A 24,739-nucleotide genomic window follows, 5' to 3' on the forward strand; every position below is an offset into this window, starting at 1 on the left:
CCACTATGTTCATCGTACTTCTCTTTAAATGTGTCAAATGTGTTAGAAGTCATGACCCCTGGAGACAGTGTTGCCCCATCTAGTTATTTTTTGCTAGTCTTTTCAAAAAATTTCCTGCGTACTAGTAGTCTATTATTAAATTAAGTAAAAGTATGGAAATGTTCTGGGTAATATGGGACTTTTTGTCATCTAAATAATGACTAAAATTAATTCTGGTAGTTTAAACCCAGTTTCTAGTTGTTTTTTGTGAAGAATCTAGTTAATTTTGACTGTTGGCAACACTGCCCAGAGATAAGCTGTTCTATTTATTAACAAATCTATTAGAGAAAAACTCCCTGCAACATCACAACCTGGAATTATAACCTTGTCAAAGCAGTAGATTTATGGTGTATAAATAACTCATGGTTCATCCTGTTGAAAATTTTAAACACTTTGATCATATCCCCCTGAAACCTGCATTCCTCTATGTAAACATGTGCCACTATGTTGGTCAAGGGTCATAGTGACGGACTCGCATCGCAAGGACCCCGGTTTGAACCCCACCGTCGCCATAGCGGTGGTTCCCAACTTTGAGGCTTGAATGCAAGCCGATCTCCCCATTAAAATCTCGCCACAGAGAGCCCTACAACAATACAATTATTCAACCATTACACTTCACTCATAATTAGAAAAATTGATGGCAGCACGTACTACACACAAGCATTACACAGAAACAAACTTCACATTAGGTTCACTACACATACATTCCAACACGTACCAATTCGTTAGAAGTTCCGCAGAGGAATATGGAGGAGGTGCATGTATGGTTCAATAGTAGTGTAAACATGTTCAAGAAATTGAGCCTTTCTTCATAAACACTGCATATCATTCAAAAACTTTTGGTTATTGGAAATATACTTCCTCTAAAGTCAATGCTTACAGAGATGGATAAACAATTTGAATCACCCTGTATAACAATACTGCATATATACATACTTTTTTATCCTTTTGATTCAGGTTACAGTGCCAACTGGAAGACCAGCGGTTCCCGCTCCAACACGTGGACCAAGACCAAGTTATCATGAAACAAGAGAGCCTGCATTAGCTCTTTTGCCAGATGGTGGTATAACTTGCTTGAAAAGAGGAGTGTACCCCCATCCAATGGATTGTGCCAAATTTTTAGTGTGTGTTCCAGCTGAAGGTGAATCTGATGAATATGATGGTTTTATTCATAGTTGTCCTAAAGGAACATACTTTTTTGAAGGAGGGGGAAGGTGCATGCCTGGTGATGGAGAAAAATGCAGTCCACGAAAGTTAAAATAAACGCCATAAACCTTCAGTGAAATCTTGGCATAAAAATATTAAATTTTTTATGCTTTTGTCTATGAAATTATTACTGATAAGATCATTGCATTCATAGAATCAAACTCAAAGGTATTTAAGCACTGGTTTGAAGAAAAAAAAGGCATTATACCTAGTACCAATTGATCATATTGATCTTCAATGACTTTTATTTCACTTCATTAAGATGGGTCTCTAAGGTATGAAGGCATCATGTACAGTATATATACAATGTCATGATATTGTGGCTAGTTCTACTAGACTTGCAAAAAATGTGGTACATGGAAAACTGTATATTGGTGCCGAGTAAAAATATAATCTACAAAAAAGATTATGGTGTAGATACAAATTTATAAGGATTCACATCTGAATGTCTCAGTATTTGTAAATACTTAAAGTAAAATAAAAAAAATAGTTTTTTTTTTTTTTTTTGTATTTGCTTGATATACTAGTTATGTCTGTCTATGGTGATAAATATTCATCATTCAATCTTAAAGAAAAATTGATGTTTTAGATCTTGTTTTGATTATTCCGAAATATTAGTCACTATACAGACTGCCCCAAATTGTTTGTACAGCGGATATCTCTGTAACCATTGACTTTGTAAACATACTTTCAATTACAAAAAATTTTGAAATGATGTGCAGTTACTTAAAATTCCAAAATTTGTTTGAGGAATCGTATACACGAAAACATAAAGAAACTAACTTTTTATAGTGTCCCTATGTGCTCAAAAATTGAACTCTTGAACGTTTCTAAGAGCAATATTCACTGAGCCATTTGAATTCGAAAAACAAAGTAAAGTTGGTATACTGTTCATCTCGGATAATCAAGACTGTACTTTAAATGTCTAGCAAATAATTTTTTCAAATTAAAAAAGAAAAAACAATTTTTGTGAATTTCCTTTTTTCAGATTTTTCAGCGAAGATGATGCAAGGTTATATCTTGAAATACAATTTTCTCCAGAATTTTATCACTAAATTTACTTTTCCTGGAGGCACTTTCTCCTGAAAGCCATCTTAAAAAACCCCTGAAAGTTCAACTTTGAGTGCTGCCCTCTGATGAAAGCCTCTAAGTTTATATTCACCACATTTCTAACTCAAAACTTACACAATCCTTTATGTCAGGGCTTAACTCCCTCTGGTTAAAAAAAAAAATTCTATTGAGAAAAAGCAACATATGTACATACAGGGTCTGAAAGGGTCAAGTGGTTGAAACTACCACAGCTGAATTACTTTTTTTTACTAGTTTTTTCTGTGTTACTTTAAAATTAGACTGTATAATTTTTATTTTAGGCACTGTGCAGCACCTGATACATGTAATTAAGCTACTAGTGTGATTGCCTTTCCAGAAAGAGCTTCAGTTCCTTTGTTCTTATTAAGAAAAAAAAATTCAACAGAAAATTTTTTTATTTCAGAAAAGTATAGACTTAAAATCACATTAATTTACATTTGCTTGCATTGTTACAGTCAATAAATGCCTACAATTCATTCAGATAAATAACAAAGATTCAGATTCTACAAAAAGATTAGAAATTTGTTCAATCACATGCAAACCATATAGGAACAAACATATACAAAAATGCTAAAAAAATGTTATTTTAATAAACTAAATAGAGAATAGTTTATTAAAAGGTTATTAGAATTCTCATTCATCTTTACTTGGAATATTTCATCACAGGTATTCAACAGAATACATGCTGAATGACAGTTTATCATTTTATACTTCATTTCACACAAGCTCACTTTTCATACAAAAAGAATACGAATAAAAATGCTTGCTGCAAAAATACATGTGTGTATATATATATATATATATACTGTATAGTTTTGATATAAACATAAAATGAAAACAGCTAATACAAACATTCTTTTTTGGTTAAAAAAACAAAACAAAAACAAGTCTAAAAAAGCTCTCATTTTCAAAGATTTTATTTTTTATTTTTTGGAACTTTCAAAAAGATTCCATTCTTTAAACAAAAATATAAAAAATCAGTCAATTTTCTTTCTTTTCAACCCATAAACATAGACAAAAATCTGATGCACATTCACAATAAGAAATGTTAGAGTGATGAAATACAATAGTCTATAGGTGGACTTCATGGCATATAAGACTATTAGACTGCCCAACATTCGAACAATGTGAGATGTTGCACGATAAAATATCCTATAAAATATGAACAATGTGAATGAATTATGATTCAATGTACATCAGTGGCATAACATTGTTTGGATTAATAAAAAAAAAGTCAAAAATAAATAAACCATCATATAGGGATGCAGTGCTGATAGTGATTAGAAAAAAAAAAAAGGTTTTTGTGTGTATACATTCCAAAAATGTATTGCACCAATCTTGGAGAATTTCATCAACAATCATCATTTTCATGGAATCATAAAAAAGTATTATCAAAGTGTCTAAACTCTTTAAGTAGGGATTTCAGCTCTGACATTTTATATTCAATTTTTTATTTTAATGATTTATATAGGTTCTCACTATTTGATATACAATCAAAAACAAATTCAAATACAGTAGAACCCTGTTACATTATCCTTTGGTATACTGTAGAATCACATCACTATCATCTCTCTCATTATTTTAATAATTTTATTTTGAAACCCACTTTCAAATACCAATTTTAGGCATTGTCTGTTTTAAAATTATACTTCTTTTAAATCCAAAAATATCCCCACTAAACACTGTAGTGGTCTGTGCCAATCCTCTACAGCACTTAGAAGTTGAATTGTTAATAAGAAATTTTGAGTCAATAACTCTGTTCAGTAAAAGACCCCAGAAATACCCTTTTTAGCAACTGAGGTCTACAAAGAAACATGCTAATTAAGTAAAAAAATACATAGATACTATTAAGAGAAGTACGACAGGTAGATTGGGGGAGCACGAAAAAAAGCTGCAAGTTGACACAAGGAGATGAGTCAGCTATATCAAATATTTTATTGAAACAGGACATGAGGAAAATAATGGGAGGAAATATGGCAGGAATATCCAAAGAAAAAATGTGCAACACTATATGACACAAGAGAATCAAAATAATTCTCACCCAATGAAATAATGAATACGTGAAAATAGTGTCAGTACCATATCTGAGGGTGACTTTTAAGCAGGAGTTCAAAATGCATACCTTTAACTGGCACAAGGGAGGAAGATAAAAAAGTAGGGGTTTGTGTTATAGTTTTTGTTAGTAAATATTATCCAGGAACAAAGTTGGTAAATGACGTACTTTAGTGAATTTGATGGAAAGAAAGAAAACAGTGAGAATGACCTAATGAGAAAGACAAAATCTAGTACCAAGACAAAGAATAGTGTGAAGGATAAAAACTTCTATGCAAAGAAAGAAGTGAGACATTTTTTATGTTCCAGAAATAAATGGGTTGCCAGCAGAAATATGATTATTAAAAACTTGTGCCTGCACACATTTTGAATTTTTTTCTAAATTATTTTCTTGCTGAATGTAACAGTTTATCATTTTATACTTCATTCCACAAGCTCACTTTTTATTAAAAAAAAATATGAATAAAAATGCTTGCTGCAAAAAATTATACGAGTATATACATACTGTATACTTTCATATAAACATAAAACAAAAACAGCTAATACACTCTTTTTCAGTTAAAAAACAAAACAAAAATGAATCTAAAAAGCTCTCATTTTTAAAGATTTAATTTTTTTAAACTTTCAAAAAGATTCCATTCTTAGCAAAAATATAAAATCAGTGAATATTTTTTTTTCTTTTGGATTGGATTTTTGATTTTTTTGGCGCAAGGACCATCTAGGTCAAGCTGCGCCAGAACAAATGTTCATATAAAATCAATACAAGAATTGTTCTTTTCATGTCAAAAGGTAAAAGTATGCATAAAACGTGAAGCAATGACATGAATTGTAAAAACTATAATTTGTCATAAAAACCAATGGCTTTGATGAATTTAAAAATGTGAGATGCATCGCAATTGTCAGACATAGTGTCGCAAATTGAAAGATGATTCTGACCAAAAGTGGTCGTAAAATGATGGCGATGATGTGAACAAGTAAAAGCATGAGCAATGGTCAATGGACTTTGACAATGAGGGCACTCTGGTTGACTCTCTCGTAATAACAAATATGATTGTGTGAGGCGACTGTGTCCTATGCGTAACCGGGCAAGCAGAACTTCCTCCTTTCAGTTAGCTCTGCAGCTCGAACGCCAATGGCCGATAGTGGGCTTGATAGAATGTAGTTTGTTATTAATTTGATTGTTCCAGTGATCCTGCCAGCGGCGATGCATCACTTCTCGGAGGATTGAGAAGTGGTCACTGGCAGGAACCAAAAGGCTATTATTGATGTTAGTTGTTGTTCGAGCTGCGTTGTCTGCTTTTTCATTGCCCGGTATTCCAACATGACCTGGTACCCAGTAAAATTATACTGTGGTACCATGATGAGGGAGGTAATGTAGTTCATGAAAAATGGCATGAATGAATGGATGAGTGTGAAACGTACAGGAACACAGTGCTTGTAATGCGCTGAGAGAGTCACTATAAATGATGCACCGTCGGTGGCGTTTGCGTCGTATATGACGTAGAGCGTGAAGGACTGCGTACAGCTCTGCCGAATAAATAGAAAATATATCGGGAAGTTTGAAAGATGTCTCCTCACAGCAGATGTAGGTACAACCGACATGCCCAGGGCTCTTAGAGCCGTCGGTATATATGGGGAAGTACCTATTGTACCTACCCCTGTGCCTAAAGAATATCTGTCGATATATGACATCTGCTGTGGTGGCTCTAGAGTATGATGATAATGAAAGAGAGACATCTGGCAGAGACTGCTCCCATGGTGCCAGTTGCCAAGCAACTGGGGCCACACGACTGATGTCTAATTGTAGTTCTTCCACAAGTGCCCTCATACGAAGACCGTAAGATGGAACACATGAAAGGGCGAGCAGCAAATTGTCTATGAAATGAGGGATTAAAAATGACACGATGAAGTGGATGATCTGGTAAAGACTTCATTTTGAAATAATATTTCAAGGAAAGTTGCTGGCGTCTTGATGTCAGTGATGGCTCGTTGCATTCGACATAGAGGCTTTCCATGGGAGAAGTTCGGAAAGCTCCAGAGCAAATGCGGAGAGCGAGATGATGAATTGGGTAGAGCACACTCAGATAGCTCCAAGGTGCTGACCCGTATACAATGGAACCGTAGTCAAGCTTTGATCGTATTAGAGCTTTATATAAGTGAAGGAGCGACTTACGGTCAGCTCCCCACGATGTAGAAGAGATGACCTTCAAGAGGTTCATCGTCTTCATGCAACGAGCTCTCAACTGTGAAATATGAGGTTTAAATGTAAGTTTCTTGTCAAATGTAATGCCGAGGAATTTTGTATTCTCTACAATAGGTATTTGACTATTATTTAAAAATAAATGTGGGTCATCATGAAGCTCACGACGCCTGCAAAAATGTACAGCGATGGTTTTGTCAGCGGAGAAAGAGAAGCCGTTATCATGAGCCCACTTGCTGATCTTGTAGAGTGCGGTTTGTAATTGTCTCTCGGCTGACCTCATATTCACTGATTGATACGATATCAACAGATCATCCACGTAGAGTGCGCCAGTGACAGACAACGGGAGTTGGTTCAACACCCCGTTGAGTCTTAAAATAAAAAGTGTAACACTTAAAATGCTACCTTGAGGTACACCTTGTTCTTGAATTTGGGGAGCTGATAACGTGCTTCCGATCCGTACCTGGAAGATGCGGCGAGCAAGAAAGTTCTTAATGAAAATGGGCAAGTTGCCCCCACAAGCCGCAATTATAGAGATCGGAAAGAATTCCGTGCCTCCATGTACGATCGTAGGCCTTTTCTATATCAAAAAATATAGCTATCATATGCTCCCTCTTTACAAATGCTTGTCTAATTGATGTCTCAAGGCGTAACATATTGCATGTTGTGGACCTGAACCGTCTAAAGCCGCTTTGATGTTTAGATAAAATATTGTTAACCTCAAGGTAGTGCATAAGGCGATAGTTGACCATGCGTTCCATGAGCTTACATAGACAACTGGTCAAAGCAATAGGTCGGTAACTGTTAGGTTGCTGAGGATTTTTGCCAGGCTTCGGGAATGCAAGAACAATGGCTGCTCGCCAGGTGTCAGGAAATGAGTGACTGATCCAGATCCGATTAAATAATATCAGTAAATGTGAGAGTGATTCGGGTGAGAGATGCCGAATCATGGAATAATGAATGGCATCGGGCCCTACAGCTGAGTCAGGACTTCGCTGCAAGGCCGTCGTCAGTTCATGAAGGGTGAACAATGAATTGTACTCCTCCGGTGTAAAAGGCCGGAAGGTGTACGATGTACATTCGGCCGATGATTTAATGAGATGAAACGATGGGGGATAATTCGCATCACTGGAGACAGTGGCGAAATGGGTGGCAATGGTATCCGCAATATCCCTCACATCGCTGATGATAGTGCCATTGGTGTTTAAAATAGTGATTGGATGAGACTGATAATGACCATTGATTTTTCGGATACGGTCCCAAATGACTTTAGATGAAGTAGATGAATTGATTCCCGTGATAAACTTGTGCCAGGACTCGCGTTGAGCCTGGCGCCTGGTTCTTCTCGCTATCGCCTTTGCTTTTAAAAATGCCAGCTTGTTGTCATGGGTAGGATACCGCCAGAACCTATTCCATGCTTTCTTTTGTGCTTTAATCATAAGATTACATTCGTGGTTCCACCAAGGTTTAGGGAATTTAGGAAGTTTCGAGGAGACTTTGGGTATTGTTTCATTTGCTGCAGAGATGATACAACTGGTCACAAGGTCGACACAGTGGTCGACGTCGGGTTGCAAAACCATACCCTCCGTGATTTCTGCTCTGACCGTGAAGTCTGCCCATCGGGCGGCCACAAGCTTCCACCGAAGAGGACCCTCAGGTATGGTATGGCTTCGATCAAGGCACTTAACCACTAGAGGAAAATGATTGCTCCCGTGGAGGTACGGATCAACCGACCAGGACCAGTTCGGCAAGAGTGAGGGTGAACATAAGGATAGATCTATTGCAGTGAAACTATTGTTTGAGGCATGGAAATGAGTGAAACTGCCATCATTCATGATGGCAAGGTCCATGTCGTCTAACAGCCGTTCTACCATTTCCCCACGAGGGGTGTTGCTGTTAGAACCCCATATCATGTTATGTGCATTGAAGTCTCTAAGAAGAAAAAATTGTGGTGGTAATTGATCAATCAGATCTTCTAGATCTCTCTGTAAGATGGTGTCATTTGGTGGCAAATAAATGGAACAGATGGTAATTCTTAGGCCTGTAGAGATTTCCACCACGATGGCTTGCAGGTTCGTGCGCAGCGTTAAAACACCGCGACGACACGTGATGTGGAACCAGCAGAGCAACACCGCCGCAAGCCCTACTCCCGTCATCGTAGTCAATATGAAAGAGGGAATGTCACCTGATGTTCCATGTCTCCGATGGCTTTGTAAAAGTTTCCTGGAGTGCCACGCAAACAGGATGATAACGATTGATCAAATCCTGGAGATCTTCATAATTGGATCTAAGACCACGAATGTTCCATTGAATTATGTTGACCATAAATTAAGTAGAAGTAGACGGTTCAACGTCTTTGAATTTATTCCGGTCTAGTTTCCGGCAAGTACCACCAGTTTGTGACGGATTATCAAGATCCATGTCACCAATTGACTTGTCATCAATTAGGTGATACATTCTGGAGGGTGGGACATTTAATTGCTCTCTGTATCGCTTTTCTTGAATATCCGGTCTTTAACTGTTTCTTTTTAGATTTATTTCCAGAATTGATCTTGGGTTTAGTACCAGATTTTTTGAATGTGTTAGCCGTTGCTTTTTCCGCTTCTTCTTTGGAGGTAGTGGACTCCCTCCGGAATCCAGCGGAGCAACAGCTGCCACAACTATTGCATGGTTGATTGGATGAAGTTTGAGTAGATGTGTTAGCTATTGGTTCGGTCTGAGTTGTAATAGAAACTTTGGTGATATTGTTAGTAGTCAGTGATGGTGTAGTCATATTGGCGTATGATTTACCAACTATTGGGGCTTGGTTAGATGTTACGCGACAACATGCTTCAATATACGAGATGTTATTAAGGACCTTGATCTTCTGGATCTCTTTTTCTTCATTCCATTTCAGACACTTTCTGTCAAATGCGGGGTGATTGCCACCACAATTGACACACTTGAATGATGTTGAGGTGCAGTTGTCCAAAATGTGGTCCTTCTCACCGCATTTTGCGCAGGTGGGTTGACTTCGGCACGCCGTTCTTGAGTGACCGAATTTCTGACAGTTGAAGCATCTTACAGGGTTAGGTATATATGGCTGGATTTTGAGGCTGTAATAACCGATCTTAATATCTTTCGGCAATGTTGGCGATGAGAATGTAAGGATTATGTTGCGTGATGGAGATGGGTTGCCATCTTTGCAGCTCATGATATGTTTGGCAGATGTTACGCCTTGAGACGCCAGCTCTTCTGTTAGTAGTTCTTCATCCATGTTAATCAAGTTAGTGTCTGAAATGACACCACGTGAATAATTCAACGTGGGATGTATTTTGACTGTTATGGGAATGTTTGCAAGAGATGTGAGCTTTTGAATGAGTTCGGATTGTTTGGGTGTGTTAGTTTCAATTAGAAGGTCTCCTGAACGAAGAGCCTTCACTGATTTTAATGTGCCTATTGCGCCATAGAGAGCTTTGTCTATTAAGAATGGTGATACTTTGGCCAGCGGTTTATCAGTGTCAGTACAATGCAGGAAGAAAAATGAAACAGTAGGAGCAGGATCAGTGACAATAGTTTCACTCATAGCAGTTCTTTGACGTTTTGGTGCATTTTGATTTTTCCCCATTTTGGAGATAATGTGTTCAGCCCCTACCGACCATGCCCACCATGGAGCCCTACAAGGGGATGCGCACACGTAACCGATGAAGGTTAGTAGCAACGCCAGGTTAGGTAGGAGCTATACACCACCGAAGCAGGCGAGCAGACGCGTTCAAGATCCAAGATCGCCGTGAAGCAGCACCAACAAACCTCAACGACGTCCGGCAGGCCCGGCCCCTCTACCTGCCCAGTAGTGTGACCTCTTCAGCCATCGAGGCGACCAGCCGATTGACCCAGACAGGGCTAATCCAGGCCTCCCGTTTCGGCTGAATCCGAGGCCAAAGCTAGCGCATCAGGCTAACCAGCATCCCCATCTCCAGCCTTACGGGTCTCCACGCACGGCAAACATGCAGGTAGACAGCATCCCAGATAGGGCATACGCTAGAAGCAATGCCCCGTCTGGGAGGACTCCTCCCCGCCTGAGCGAGGCCCACAATGAGGGGTCGCACACAAAAGACAAGGATATAAACAAGACAAAACGAGACGCAAGACAAGTACTGTAAGATGTGTAGAAAAAAAACATGTAATCAGGGCTATTGAAAGTGAAGGATATGAGCACAAATAAGCAATGACAATGACGTGTGATAGATTTAGCATTACCCAGGGTGCACCACGAGGAGGCCTATCACATTACACCCCCTTTTTTTTTCTTTTCTTTTTTTTTTCAACCCATAAACATAGACAAAAGTGTGATGCTCATTCACAATTACTTTCAGTTAGTATGATTATACGTTTGTTTAAAACTAATAAGTTTGATATAATTCTACCAAAACAATTTAATATGTTTTTCATTTTTTTCCTTCAGAGTCCTAAAGTAACTGTATGCAAGTATAACATTTTGGCACATATCAGAATATTGAAAAATCTGAGTGTCACAAAGTTGTATTATAAGCAGGGGTAAATTTATGACAGCTATTTAGTGAAGTATTATCTGTGCAAATAAAAATTAATTAAAAGTCCCATCCACCATAATTAAAAGATGAGTGATGATTATGGCCAATAACATATATATATATATTTTTAATATACATATTTTCACCTAGAAACTTCACAAAAACATCAAAAACTGTCGCAAAGTAACTACTGTGCCCCGGTTTACAGCACTTTAAATAGGGGGAAATTTCTCGTCAGGAAACTATTATTTTGCTATAAAACAAGGGTGACTGCATCTGTGGGATAACTGTTAAGAGAGGGGTTTTAAATACAAATTTTTAAGTCACAGCAGGCCAATGGCTCAACAACGTAACTTGAAAAAAAATAAATAAAAAACAAATATATATATATTTAACTGTGATAAAATATTTTTAATCTCACCTGTTGGAACAGGGGACTGGTAGCTGCCAAACTAAAGCCATTGAAATGATCAGAATAACACAAGGGAGAGTGTGAGGGTCACATGCGAGATGCAAAGACAAATTCAACTGCTTAGCCCACATTATGGTTCCAGGTAATGTTAGTATTACTGCAAAGCTCCACAAAATACTCAAAGCCATGTGAAATCGCCACTTGCTGGTGATGATGCTCGGACCTCTCCTTTCTTCTTCAGCTTGACATCTTACACACATTTTTATCAGCTGTATATATAATAATGTATAATCATAAATATTTGCTTCTGTAACCAATGAGTGACATTGGGGAAAAATTTTCTCCCATTCATCTCTACCTATTTTTTTCTTTTTTTCAATGAACATAAATAGAAAAAAAACTGACAAGTTCATAACATGAAATAGAGCTAAAGGAAATATGGTGAACCATCACTAGTCCTTGTTTGTGTGATTCTCGTAACATATTATAACTGTGCTGAAAATGGCTGACAGGAAAAAGAACTAATAAATACAGATGATAATGCAGATAAAGATAAATACCACTTATGGTTTAGTCGAATGAAATAAACGTTTTTACATTTTATATTTTGAATAAAAAAGTTTAATATCACTGAAATGAAAGAGTAAATTTCTTCCTATAGGCACAAGTGCTCATAACTGTACCAGATATGATAGCATAACCATTCAAGAATGATTTACACCTAACCTTTAAAAAACCACGTTCTCAAAGCCTATTTGCAAACACAAACTGTGAAATCAAATACACTACAGTGTGATTTGGAGAGCGGGGTGCTAAAACAGTCCGAGGGGGTAGGAAAATTCGAACCAGAGAAAAATAGGCATGATAAGTTTGCTGAATTCAATATTTGATCTGCTATAAGATACTTCTCAGATGGGGGAAAAGGCTAAAACTCCCAGTTTTACTTTATCACATTTCTTGTCTCATTAGTTTTAAAAAAATAATTATGAACCAAAAATGAAAAAATATATCATCTCCCCAAAAAAAATTGAAATCACATATATTACCTTAGCAAGTTGATAGAAGAGACCAAGAATGACTGATAATGATCCTGCCATACCAACTGCTAGCATTTGTAACACACTGCTGATGAAAATGTTGAAATAAGATATTATCAAGCGATCATGGGTTTCAGCTAGAGGGTGCTCTGTGACCTGCATGACTGTTCTAAATTACAAAAATAAATAAATATATATATTTATAGATACTGAATTATCTATATACATCGGAGGATACAAAAGTTTGGGGACTCGTCGTATAATTCCTTACCCAGAAAATCTTAAAATACTGACGTACAGCCATCTCGAAACAGATAATCATCTTCTGTGACAATACACATTTTGCTCATCCGATGACATAAAATGACGTCCCTGCAGAATTTTGTTTAATCAGTGAAAATGAGTAAACCATTAGGGACAAATAATGTACCATGGTCCACTTTGCCACACTTCAGGCTATTTACAACAAATGTACTCCAAAAACACCATAAAACTAATTTCTAAGAGCAGAACAGCTAACAAAGGTTATTACTTAGACATTTTACACCATTTATTGCAGCCCATTCAATCTGCCAAAATATCACTAAACAGATAAGGTGAAAGCAAAATTGCAGGAGAGGCATTGCTGGTGGTTTCAAAAGATGACTTCCAGAAGCTTTACTAGAACTGGCAAATGTGTATCATTCCTCCAAGGGGATTATTTTAAAGATGGCTATGCATCAGTATTTTAAACTGTTTAAGGTAAGTAATTCTGCACTGAGTCCTGAAACTTTCAGATCCTACTGCATAAAACCATCTTACATAAACTCAATCTTTCATCCAATATTCGTTGCCAATAGAAAAAAAAATATTAATAAATGTGTGTGAATAAAAATACTTACTTTTTTTTTATGCAAAGGCAACCCCATGAAATTGAGCTGATTGACTTCTCAAAGATGTAGTTTATAATCAAAACGATTCCGTAAGCAATAATATAAAGAACAGATCTCAAAGCAACACCATGGTGAAATGCAGCATCTTCCATTATATCATCTGGGGCAGGTAAGTAAGAAACTTGAAGTCCTACAGCACTGTAATTAATTTATACATGTATCTATTGAAAAAAACTCTAGACATAGTTTCAAAAACCAAAAAAATAAAATACAGTTATACATAACGATTATAAATCTACATGTCTTATTAACCTACAGACCACATGTATACATTGAAACCTGCCTAAGACAGACGATGTAAGAGACGTAAATCTGTTTTGAATGGAGAATCAAAAGAATCTCATCAGTGATTATTGATACATTAACGTGCACCTTTATAAAGTAGAAAACTGTCCAAAATGGAATATTATTTCAGTCTCTTAACATTCTGTTTCATGCAGGCTCCACTGTATCATAAATGTTTATAAATCTACAATGAATATCTTCCTCATAATTCCATCTATAAAATGATTTATAAGACAAGAAACATTTTAAAAAGCAATATTTCATTAAATAATAAAGATATTGTGATCAGATTAGCATAGACATGCATGATGCAATATCAGGTTTTATTAGAAAAGAAAGAAAATTAGTTGAAATTCTGTCCACCAGATAGCGCCACATTGATATAATTGAGCCTGTGCTAATTTCAAGGCCTGAAAATGTTTTTATGTAGAGTTACCAGATTCAAAACTTAGAAATGAGGACGCGTGTACATGCACTCCTGGAGGCAACGGCCCTTGCATATGCTTACACCAGATGGTGCCATTTAACAAAGAATAATATTTGTTTTCAAACCCAAACATAACCCATTTCAATGTCTTTCTAGCAGGGGTGCACAACTTTTAGCTGAGTGCTACCTGCGAAGTGGTTCTATCCGGCCCACGAAAAGTGTTTCTGAAAACAATGTACACTACACGATGAGTACCTCAATTTGTGAGCTGCAAGAGATAGTTATCTCTCATATCTGGCCTGCAAAATGAAAAAGTAGTATACTGTGCTGGTATACAACATGTTTTTATGGGGGTTTTGTTTTTAAGCAACGAGACATTGAGTGTTGTTTCATCCAGTTAGTTTATTTCTGAATGGTAGAAGAAAGAGGTCTGGCCATCTTAAAGCATAGGACCCACCCAAACATGGGCCAGAAAAATTGGGTGCATAATGGGGCAGACTCCATGCTTATGTTTTTATTTTGCTATTATTATTATTTTGAAAAGTATATGAATTGGTAGGCTAGTAAAAAGGACTTAAGAATATTTTTCTGGAGCCTAAGATGCTATTGAGACTGCCCTGAGTAACCTTCTTACAGTGCATGGAATTGGCTGCTGCTAAAAAATGGCATTCTCAAGTGTTGTTGTGCTTTTCTTCTTCCAGAACTGTTTTCGTACTGTCTTCTTTAAACTAAAATGGAGCACACGGAATCATGACTAGAATATTATCTGTCCTCATTTAGTTTTAATTTACTGCAAGTTTTGACTGTGATTGGTCAAAGTGTGTAAATATGTGTGAGGAAAAAACCATGTCAACACACAATGCTCACTCATGAAGAGATATATATTTCTCTCACACAATGCAATTTTTTTCAAAAAAAGAAAAAAAAGAACTCTGGAAACTTGAAAATAAGAACAAAAGAAATTTAAAGAACATATGAAGATGCTTGAAATGACCTCAGAATAAAGATGTCTAGTAACTCTATTTTTATGTTCTATGATCTTCAAATTCTATCTTCTAACTGATATTATGCTATCTGGTGGATGTAATTGCAACTAATTTTTTGGTTAAAAAAAAAACAATAATAAATCACATGCATGCCTGTTCTTATGTTTGCTGAACACAAATTGTTTTGCTAATATGTTTTTATTCACTGAAATAAAGATTTTCAAAATGTTTATCACATTTCAAATCACCTTGGATATCAAACCAAGGCTTAGCAGTACAAAAGTATCAACTTGTATGATTTCTTATGAATAATTTGAAAATTCCACGGAAAAAAAATTCTAAAGAAAGAAAAAAAAATTACCCTAGTCCATGGTACAAAATAGCTGGCAACATCACAAGACTCAAGTAGGTGGGGTATTTTCCAAGGATATCAAGAGATGACACACAAGTTCCTAAATGAAAAAAATCTGATATTGCAATCATTTATAAATTTGATACTTTAATTGAATTAAAATCAAGGGAGCCCAAGGGTGGCAGAAGTTTGAGAATCAATGCAAAATGTAAGGAATAATCAGTTGATTTTTTAGTACAGGTAATTGAAGCTTGAAAGAACAGGTGAAGTCAAGTGCAAATGGCACATGATTTTGGTTTCTCGTGATAATTAGTTTGGGTGTAATACCAAGTTCAAAAATCTCTGGGACATGTTGAAAGTAATTCTCTTTCAGAATGACTTTAGGAAAACCACAAATAAGAGAATAAGCATAATGCAAGTAAATGAAAAATTCATAGAGAAAGTCTACTAAGAAAATAACTGATGAAATTAATTTGAACCATCGACTGAGTATGAGTGTATCATTCATAAAACGCCATCTAAACAATACAGTGTATATACAAATATTTTTACTTATTTACATCCACAAAAGGCTGGTTGCACTTACATTGCAAGGAAGAAAGAAAAAAAGCATGATACAAATCAAAAGAAAAATATCAAATAATGACATACTGTACATACATGGGGGTATGAAATTAAAATGGTATCTGATCAAGAAACTTGAAATGTCAAAGCTTGATAGTCGTTTACAAAATAATGAGTACGTCGGTGTACAAACGAGATCAGATGGAAGTCTATTCCAAGCTCTGCCAACCCGACATAAAAATTAATCGGTTTCTTCTCACAAATGGAATACGTATGTACAGCTGGTGATGCTTCTGGTGCAAGAGTTCATGAACTTTATGTTCGATGAAAGAGTATATGTATAGGTTAGACTAGTGGTTCTTAACTTTTTTTGTCTGTGGCCCCCTTTCAAACATTTCTCCTTCCTGTGGCCCCTTGCGAACATGACTAATTTTCTACTCCCCTTCTTTCCTACCCCCCATTTTCCCATTACAAGATATTTATTCAAAAATTGTCTGAAGTATGAATATGTTTGAATTTAATTTGATTAATTTTTAATTTATGAAAAAAGCAAAATAAACATAATAGAATACAGTAAAAAAATAGAATGCAATGGTTTTCAATCAATGTAAGCTCTGAGCTTGAAGACGGCACAATGTCATCGAGTTACTGTACTGGGTGAAATTTGTATTATTTCCAAATTAGTTTTTTTTGTGTGCAAATAATTATGGTTTCATTGATAAATGCCAGTTGTAGCTTCCAAAATATGCATTCTTATAATGATAAAAATCGCAAAAAGTGGTAGCAAGCAGTTTTATTAATTTTATTCACTCCATGCGGATAAAAGTAGTAATGAGAGAGTAGCCACACAAATGAAAAGTTCAACCTTTCACATCGTTTTCAACAATAATACAAGAATAATGTAGGGCCCAAAACTGATCCCTGAGGGACACCTTTTTGAACCTGTAGGTACTCGCTTATTTTCTTAATTAGGAAGACTGCCTGTTGCCTTTTACAATAATAAGTTTTGAACCATTTCAGAATACTTCTTCGAACACCAGCTTTATGCAACTTTTGTAATAGTATATTTAGATCAACATTATCAAACGCTTGTTTTAAATCCAGGTAGATTATCATAGAATATTTATTATTATTGTATCCTGTATTCATGTATTGTCAAAGTTTGATTATTGCCATTTCTGTATTTTTACTCTGTTGAAATCCATACTGATTTGGTGCAAAAAAAATATGATTTAGAAAATTTAAAACTTGTTTGTTCATGTTTCTCTATTCATTTAGAAAAAATTGGGAGAACTGAAATTGGTCTGTAATTGTTCATACTATTAGGGTCTCCTTTTTGTAAATTGGGTAAACAAAGGAATATTTAATTTCGTCGTAGAAGTAACTTTCTTTGATTGACAAGTCAACTAGGTGTTTTAGTACTTCAATGTGATAGAATGAAATTATTTTTAGCATTTTCGGTGTTAAGCCATTGTAGCCAATTGCTTTAAAATTATCTAATTCATTTATCAATTTTTTTAAAGTAGGTATATCAATATCTATAATTGTTATTTTTTTTGAGTTTATATATATTTACATAGTTATATTATACGGGGTGATTATAAAAAAACTATCCTGACATATGGGCCCCTAACTATCATACCATTCACAGAAACTGAATGAAATTTTGGCATAAGGTATTTTGAGGTATGCACTCAAGAATGATATGGAAAACAACAGTGTCACTCTAACAGTTACGGTTACAGTGAGAAAATTTTGAAAATATCAAATGGCAACACCAAGTTTTTGTATTGGAATGCAATCTCCATACTGAAAAACACTAAATAGCGTTGGAATGACACCTGTAGCACGAAAATCCCCGGAGCTAGGCAAGGAAAAAGTAAAAAGGACTTTGCCGTGCACCACAGCATTAATGTTTGTTTCATTCGTCACACCGTTTCTTCGGCTGAGATCCCAGCCTGATTAGTCCTCCACAAGGTCATGTGGAAAATTTGTGAAACACAATAAAATACTTTATTTTATGCTGCTTCTCTGTCCTTATTGGTTGTCCTCACTTTTAGCCTATCTACCGCCAGTGATTTTCATGCTACAGTTGCCGTTAGAACGCTATTTAGGGTTTTTCACAATGGAGATCACATTCCAATACAAAAAACTTGGTGTTGCCATTTGATATTTTCGAAAATCATGTGTATCCTATAGTATTGGCATTCAAGTTTCTATCAATGAATTCCTTATTAAAGTCATTTGCTAAATTTTTAGGATCATGATGGATTGGGAGTATTTGCTTTCTGTTATTTTTATATTGAGTATAAAAGTATTTATGCAATTCTTTCATTGTTTTCATTTGTCTCTAATGCATTCAATAAATTTGTTTTTCAGATATTCTTGTTTAGCTTTTTTATTTGAAATTTTAACATTTTATCATAGTTCTTATATTCATTTTTATATGCAAGTATGTTGGGATATATTTCCTATATTTTTTATATAAATTTTCTTTAGTATTTGTCTTCAGTATGAGATCTTTAGTAATCCACTCATTTTTTTCTATTACATTTATATTGTTGTGTTTTGGTCCAGAGGTTAGAATTTAGTGAGATAGTATCTGAAAAAACTCTTTATATTTTTGTTTGGTTTTCTTTTCTGAGAGAACATTTCCAAAGGATACATTTGAGATGAATCTTTCAAATTTGGTATAATCTATTTTTGTTTTGAAGTATATTCTTTATTATTTTTAACACTCTTTTGATCTTGAAAATCAATGTAACCAAATATTGGATAGTGATCAGTAATGTGCGTTTTAAGTACAGAGAATTGTTGTAAAGTGTTTTTATTTGATCTATAGAAAACATTATCAATGCAAGTACCTCCTTCATGTAGTTCTCTGGTTACTGTTCTCATTTGTCTCTAGAGAAAAGATGAAGATAAAAATTCTGGGAAGTAAAATCTTTGGATTGTGGTTTTGGGTGACAAGAAATAAGAAAAAAAAATTATGATAGTCCGAAAATGATTTGCTATGTTGAGGACTTTTATTGATAGGGTTCGAGCTTTATTTTCGTCAGAATTTCAGAAAAAAAATTTAAATCGAGGGATTCATTGAATCGGATTGGGGTCCGACTGTATTTATTTGAATATACAACCCCTCAGCAAGCAGAGAGAAAAATATTTGACTTATTTTTATTCATTCACACAAAAGGTTTGCACAATTGCTTTATTGCATCAAATTGGCATATATACTTGGCATAACAATAGCAGCATTGCATTTTCTTCCATACAACTTCTGATATAATACAGATTGTTCCATAAATTTGGACTGATAATAAAAAATCATGAAATATCAACAAATTGACGTATCTGAGTGTGGTTTAAACCTGTAGATTTCTCAGTGTCTGATTTTTTTTCTGACATAACAAAAAATTAGTTAAAATTCTTGTGATAGGTGGCGCTGCATGTTGTTTCCTGATAATAAACAAATTTAAACAATTTAAAAGATGATGAAAATTAACAATTCGCTTACGAACAAATTCTTCCCAGTGAATGCAAATTGAATTACAGCTTTGCTACATTAATGTGTCTCTTTGAAAGCCTGATGTTGACACTGCAACTAAACCACACATGCACCTTGTCCATATTCCTCTGTGAAACTTCTAATGAATTGGTACATGTTGGAATGTGTGTGTACGTGTTGTGAGCCTAATGTGAATTTTGTTTCTGTGTAATGCTTGTTTTGTGTAGTGCTGCCATCTGCCATCAACTTTTCTAACTAGCTATGTTGACACTGGTAGAATTTGAAAGAGCATTTAGTGAACATTCTCAAGTGAAAACAAATGCCTGATGAAGTGATCATCTAAATGTTTTTATGTATTTTTTTAACGTGGCGCTAAATAGGGCCACTTATTGGTGACAATTAGCTTTATTTCTTGTGTCAGATAAACCAACTTTTCGACAAGTCTAAGAGTGCAAACCTCAACTTGGTACGTTAATTTTTTATGATTTTTAAAACCTGTCAAAATTTATACAACACCCTGTATTATGTCAAAAACACTGGAGGGATTCAATAGGGGGTTTACTATATCAGCTTGTTTGGCCTAGCAAAAAATCTTGTTAGTGCCAAGCCCAAAAGAGCAATGATAGCGATTATGGTATGACAATCAGAAAAGAATTGTTTGGTCGATAAGAATATTTACATTGAATAGTATGGAATTTCAAAGTAATTTTTTTTAATAATAAATTAATGATAATTGATAATAAATAAAAAGTTTTCTTCATTAATGTGGAGGCTCAGTAATATTCATTATAAAAAAGATGCAAAACAAAGAAATTTTTCTTACTTTTCACACCAAAAGCATACAGTTGGCCGCTCAGTATACATACCATGAGAGCAACTACATAAATCATCACATAGAGCCCATAAAACTTTATGAACTGTAAAAACAAAATATTGATCTAGAGAGAAATAGATGGCTTTTTTCTCAGCCCAAGATATCAAGGAAACAGTTATTTTCTGGACAATTAGGCTGAGGTGATCTCGGAAAGAAAAATCATCTCTGCCAGGACTCTCGAATCTAGGCAGTGGAAAAAATAACTGTTTCCTTGATATCTTGGGCTGAGAAAAAAGCCATCTATCTCTCTCTAAACCATCCCACCTGGGGGCGATTTCCGGAAGTTAAGATAGGCTACTAATGTCTCTACTTCAGCACCTCATGCCACAGGGCGTGAAATAAGGAAGGCAGGGTCATGTCTCCATGTCTCCCGTGGTGTAGATGGCAGCATGCTTGCCCAGTATGCAAGAGGGCCTGGTTGAGAGTCCCAACGGAGACGAGATGACTTTTCTTTCCGAGATCACCTCAGCCCACAGTCCAGAAAATAACTGTTTCCTTAAAATATTGATCTTTTCACACAGAAATGAATAAATTTATTTACTTATGCAATATTGACTGAGACCTATACAAGAGAATGTGTTGGTTAATTATCATACAGCTGTTATTTTACATTGTATGAGAGTTTGAAAAATAGTGGTTAGGAGGTTGTTCTAGTCAAGTATGGTTTAAGATAAAAAACAATATTTAATACAGTTGGTAGATGCAGTTTATAGGGTGCAATTTTTGTGGATGATTTGTATTAATTTGTTTGAAGAATAAGATGGTTTAAATAAAAATCAGAGTTATCATAGCCATGGAGAATTTTAAAGAGCATAGTTGATTGGGAAATAAGTTGAAGAGGAGTGAGAGGTCAGATATTAAAAGTTGATGTTTATGAATATATATGTTATGAAATAGAAACTGAGGAAGATCTGCTGTCATGAATAAAGTAGGTGGATTTTTTTAACTGAGTCTAACTTATCGATATCACAGGTTAAAAACTTAGACGTGTTGAGAGGCAGTTGCTAAGATGTGCACTAGTAGAAATAGAACTATGAGTTACAGAAGCTCTTGATCAATCTCGTGGCCAATGATATGATATAAATCATACAGCCATCAACAAAGAATCTATTGTCAAGTTCACTTATAACATACCCTCTTAAGGATTCCAAAAGTATTTGTGATAAGCAAGGTCATGGAATGAGCTTATACAGTAAAATTTGCTTATAAAAAACACAGATATTAAGAATTTTTACATATAAAAAAGTTTTTGCTTTTCCTGTGAATTTTGTATTGCTTATCTATTCTCATACAGCTAGTAGTGACAATGAAGTTTGCATATAATGAATATTTTTGGCGTTTTTTTCTGACTTTGTTATAAGCAAGGTTTGACAGTATAATAGTTATATATGTGCATAAAATGCATAATTGAGGAGATTTTAGCAAACAAAATAAGCAGCACATAATAAAATTTAATGTTACACGAATATTTATTTTTGGCAATTTCTTATGAAGTTGTTCAAAGATTTATTAGAAAACATACACACATTAGAAAATGTATACACATTTTTAAACTTTGAATGATTTCATTGATATTATTTGAGTTTATGCTAATGGTTTTTGTTTAACCACCTCGGTCTCTGCATTGCTTGTGGAAGACACTCAACAGCACTTTTAAAAAATCTCCACCTAACTAAATGAAATGCTCACAGAGACCTCAAAATTAATTCTAAACATTTGGTAATAACATATTCATACTCATCTGTTGACAGAAACTAATTTTAGACCGTTTCACAGTTAACAATGAACGTAAAAATCAAAGTGACCTTCAGGACTCAAAAGTTATAAATACAGGCAAACCACATTGGTTGAAAAAAAACAGGTTGAAAACCACGAAAAAAAAATGTCACCATTTGTCTTGCAGATTTCTGGCGCTGTAATGAGTTTGGCAGTTGAGTTTCTGCCATCAAATTACAAATTAACTTGTGCAATTCTTATATTATAGAAGACTGGTTCACTGAAAAATTTTGGTTCTAAGCGGGCTTGGCTCTAAATCGAAGAGCACTACAACAGGTTTGACTTTAAAAAAACATTTTCAGAAATTCTACTTTTTGTCAGTCAATGCCTTTGAATTGGCAACATGCCTTTTGAATTGGCATATTTTTCCTGCAGGTATTAATTTGATGCTTTTAAAACAGCGCAGATTTCTACTTTTCCCAATGACAACAGGTGTCTGTGTATCAATGCCATCTATATTGCAACACAAGATAATGGTGATTCTCCCTTTCCTCATTTTGCCACAGGCATATTTTTCACTTATGTGTACCATATGAGCCAAAGAAGACAATGAGTTTTAAGAGTTTGTATATAGACTGAAACTGTGCACCAGGAGAAAGGACCTCTGCATTTCCTAATGTTTGCTGGAATGATCTATTGTGGGGATCTTCAAGCTCTCAATCATTGTGGGTCAAATTGAAACTTTTCATAAAGCTTGTGGGCAACCAAGTTATACTGCTGTACTTAGAATAGTAAGATGGTATCCACACTAACAAGGATTTGATGTAATGTACAGTGACATTTCAACAGAGGGCCCCCCAACAAGCCCCAAGTAAAACAAGGGCCCAAAATTATTGAACACTTTTATTTATTGTGAAATTATTTTTGATTAAATATGAATTTTTATGTTATGAAATCATTTCTTTCACTGAATGTTTGTTTTATTTTATTTTTTCAATTCCTGAAAGTATTTCTTTCAGATTAGAAAAAAAAATTATCATTTTAATTATTCTGAAATTACATATAGTAAATCTGAAAATATTTTTTGATTGCTATTAGGTTTTCATTGATCATGAAATATTTATTTTACTAATTCTTAAAAATGCATCAGCATTTCTATAAATTCTCTGACACTGGAATTTGAAAGTTTTTGGGTTTTAAAAAAAATATTAAGCAATATAATTTTAATACAACCAAAATGAAGAAAAATCAAATTTTATACTTTAAGATTTCTCATCAGAGAAAAGTAAATAAGATTTTCTTTCACCCATTTTGCCCATTTAAGTGACACTGACAGTCAAGTGAGATTTTTCATATAAAAATTGTTTTTACATTCATTGAACTGTTTTTTATTGAATCATAATTTTTGCTATTTCACTATGTCAATATTCTCCTCCATCTAAAAAAATTAAAATATTTTACTTTGATGAAGACTCATTATATAGAGAAAAAATTTCAAAATTTACCTGACTGATAATATTGGATATAGGATAAGACACAAAAAGTGTGTAGCTACATTCTGGATCAAGAATTATGTGCATTTGTATGTCAGGCTTAACTCCTTTTTGGGGAAAACTATGAATCTTCACAGGGATTGCTGTCATACCACCTAGAGTTGTTCTGTAAGAAGTTTAAAAATAATAATCACAAGATGAAGATGAAAGTATGTAAAAGCAAAATTATTTCAGCAAAAAAATTACATAGGTTCCTTTTATTGGGTCATGGGCAGTGCAATGGCCAGAAATTTCTTTCTTAGGGGAACAACTGATATTTTGGCCAGGAAACAAAATTGACATTACAATAGACAACCCATCCTTATGTATGTCATTTTCCAACATTTGAGGAGAGGAAACCAGACACCCCCAGTCTGTTCTCTGACTACGACCTCCGCAACAAAAAATACATTAACTCACCAATTTAAGGTCTATTCACACACACACATCACATTAGTCAAGGCCCATCTTTGCTTTGTCAGAATCCAATCCTAGTATGTGTTGAAGACACTAGATAAGTGTCTCCCAAAGTGTGGAATATTGCCCCCTCAGAATGATTGAATACTCCAAGGGGCCAGTAGAAGCTGTGGGTATAATGCAGGATCTTATTATTATCTTGAGTTGGAAGCGATGAGGAAAAAAATTTCTGAAGAAGGGGGGTGATGGAACAAAAAGTTTGAAAAACTATGCACTAGGACTAAATGGATCTTCCCAAACAGAGATGGGCTGTGACTGATGTGTGTGGATAGGCCTTTAACTCTATAATGCCCAGATCGCCCGAAGTCGGCCGAGTAGGTTAATGCCCATAACCGCCTCAAGTCGGCCCAGCTAGGGGGTATGGGTATGTTTTGGTGGGCTTTTGTCACCAACGGGGAAGAAGATGAAAGCTCTTGTCAGAGGCGGGAACGGGAAAGACAAATGCAACGCCCTATCAATAGGATTTTAAAAGCTGATGTACTAGAATGTTCCTTGAGAATGAACTAAGGGTACTCAATGCAT

General features: G+C 35.1%; 2 protein-coding genes across 6 annotated transcripts in view; one reads left to right on the forward strand and one right to left on the reverse strand.

Moving 5' to 3' along the window:
- The window catches only part of LOC149067621 (uncharacterized), a 76,230-nt gene extending 74,466 nt beyond the window's left edge, over nucleotides 1-1,764 (forward strand). The window contains exon 11 of one of the 2 annotated variants that reach the window (XM_089252469.1): nucleotides 997-1,764. In XM_089252469.1, the coding sequence (XP_089108595.1) occupies nucleotides 997-1,302 (306 nt within the window). In that variant the 3' untranslated portion in view covers nucleotides 1,303-1,764. The remainder of the gene's footprint in view (nucleotides 1-996) is intronic. The other variant, XM_089252470.1, reaches the window with a different exon arrangement.
- A 949-nt stretch (nucleotides 1,765-2,713) lies between these two features.
- Nucleotides 2,714-24,739, reverse strand: part of PGAP1 (GPI inositol-deacylase) — a 96,503-nt gene continuing 74,477 nt past the window's right edge. For all 4 annotated transcript variants that reach the window (XM_089252435.1, XM_089252438.1, XM_089252436.1 and 1 more), the window contains 7 exons: nucleotides 23,714-23,867; nucleotides 20,442-20,535; nucleotides 15,559-15,649; nucleotides 13,449-13,637; nucleotides 12,577-12,736; nucleotides 11,540-11,799; nucleotides 2,714-3,486 (listed from right to left, as the gene is read on the reverse strand). In XM_089252435.1, coding sequence (XP_089108561.1) covers nucleotides 3,312-3,486; nucleotides 11,540-11,799; nucleotides 12,577-12,736; nucleotides 13,449-13,637; nucleotides 15,559-15,649; nucleotides 20,442-20,535; nucleotides 23,714-23,867 — 1,123 coding nt within the window. In that variant the 3' untranslated portion in view covers nucleotides 2,714-3,311. The remainder of the gene's footprint in view (nucleotides 3,487-11,539; nucleotides 11,800-12,576; nucleotides 12,737-13,448; nucleotides 13,638-15,558; nucleotides 15,650-20,441; nucleotides 20,536-23,713; nucleotides 23,868-24,739) is intronic.

This window comes from Pholcus phalangioides, unplaced genomic scaffold (genome assembly GCF_987345545.1).
Source record: "Pholcus phalangioides strain wild (caught in Gottingen) unplaced genomic scaffold, Ppha-v1.0 ptg000029l_1, whole genome shotgun sequence".
NCBI classification, from domain to species: domain Eukaryota; kingdom Metazoa; phylum Arthropoda; class Arachnida; order Araneae; family Pholcidae; genus Pholcus; species Pholcus phalangioides.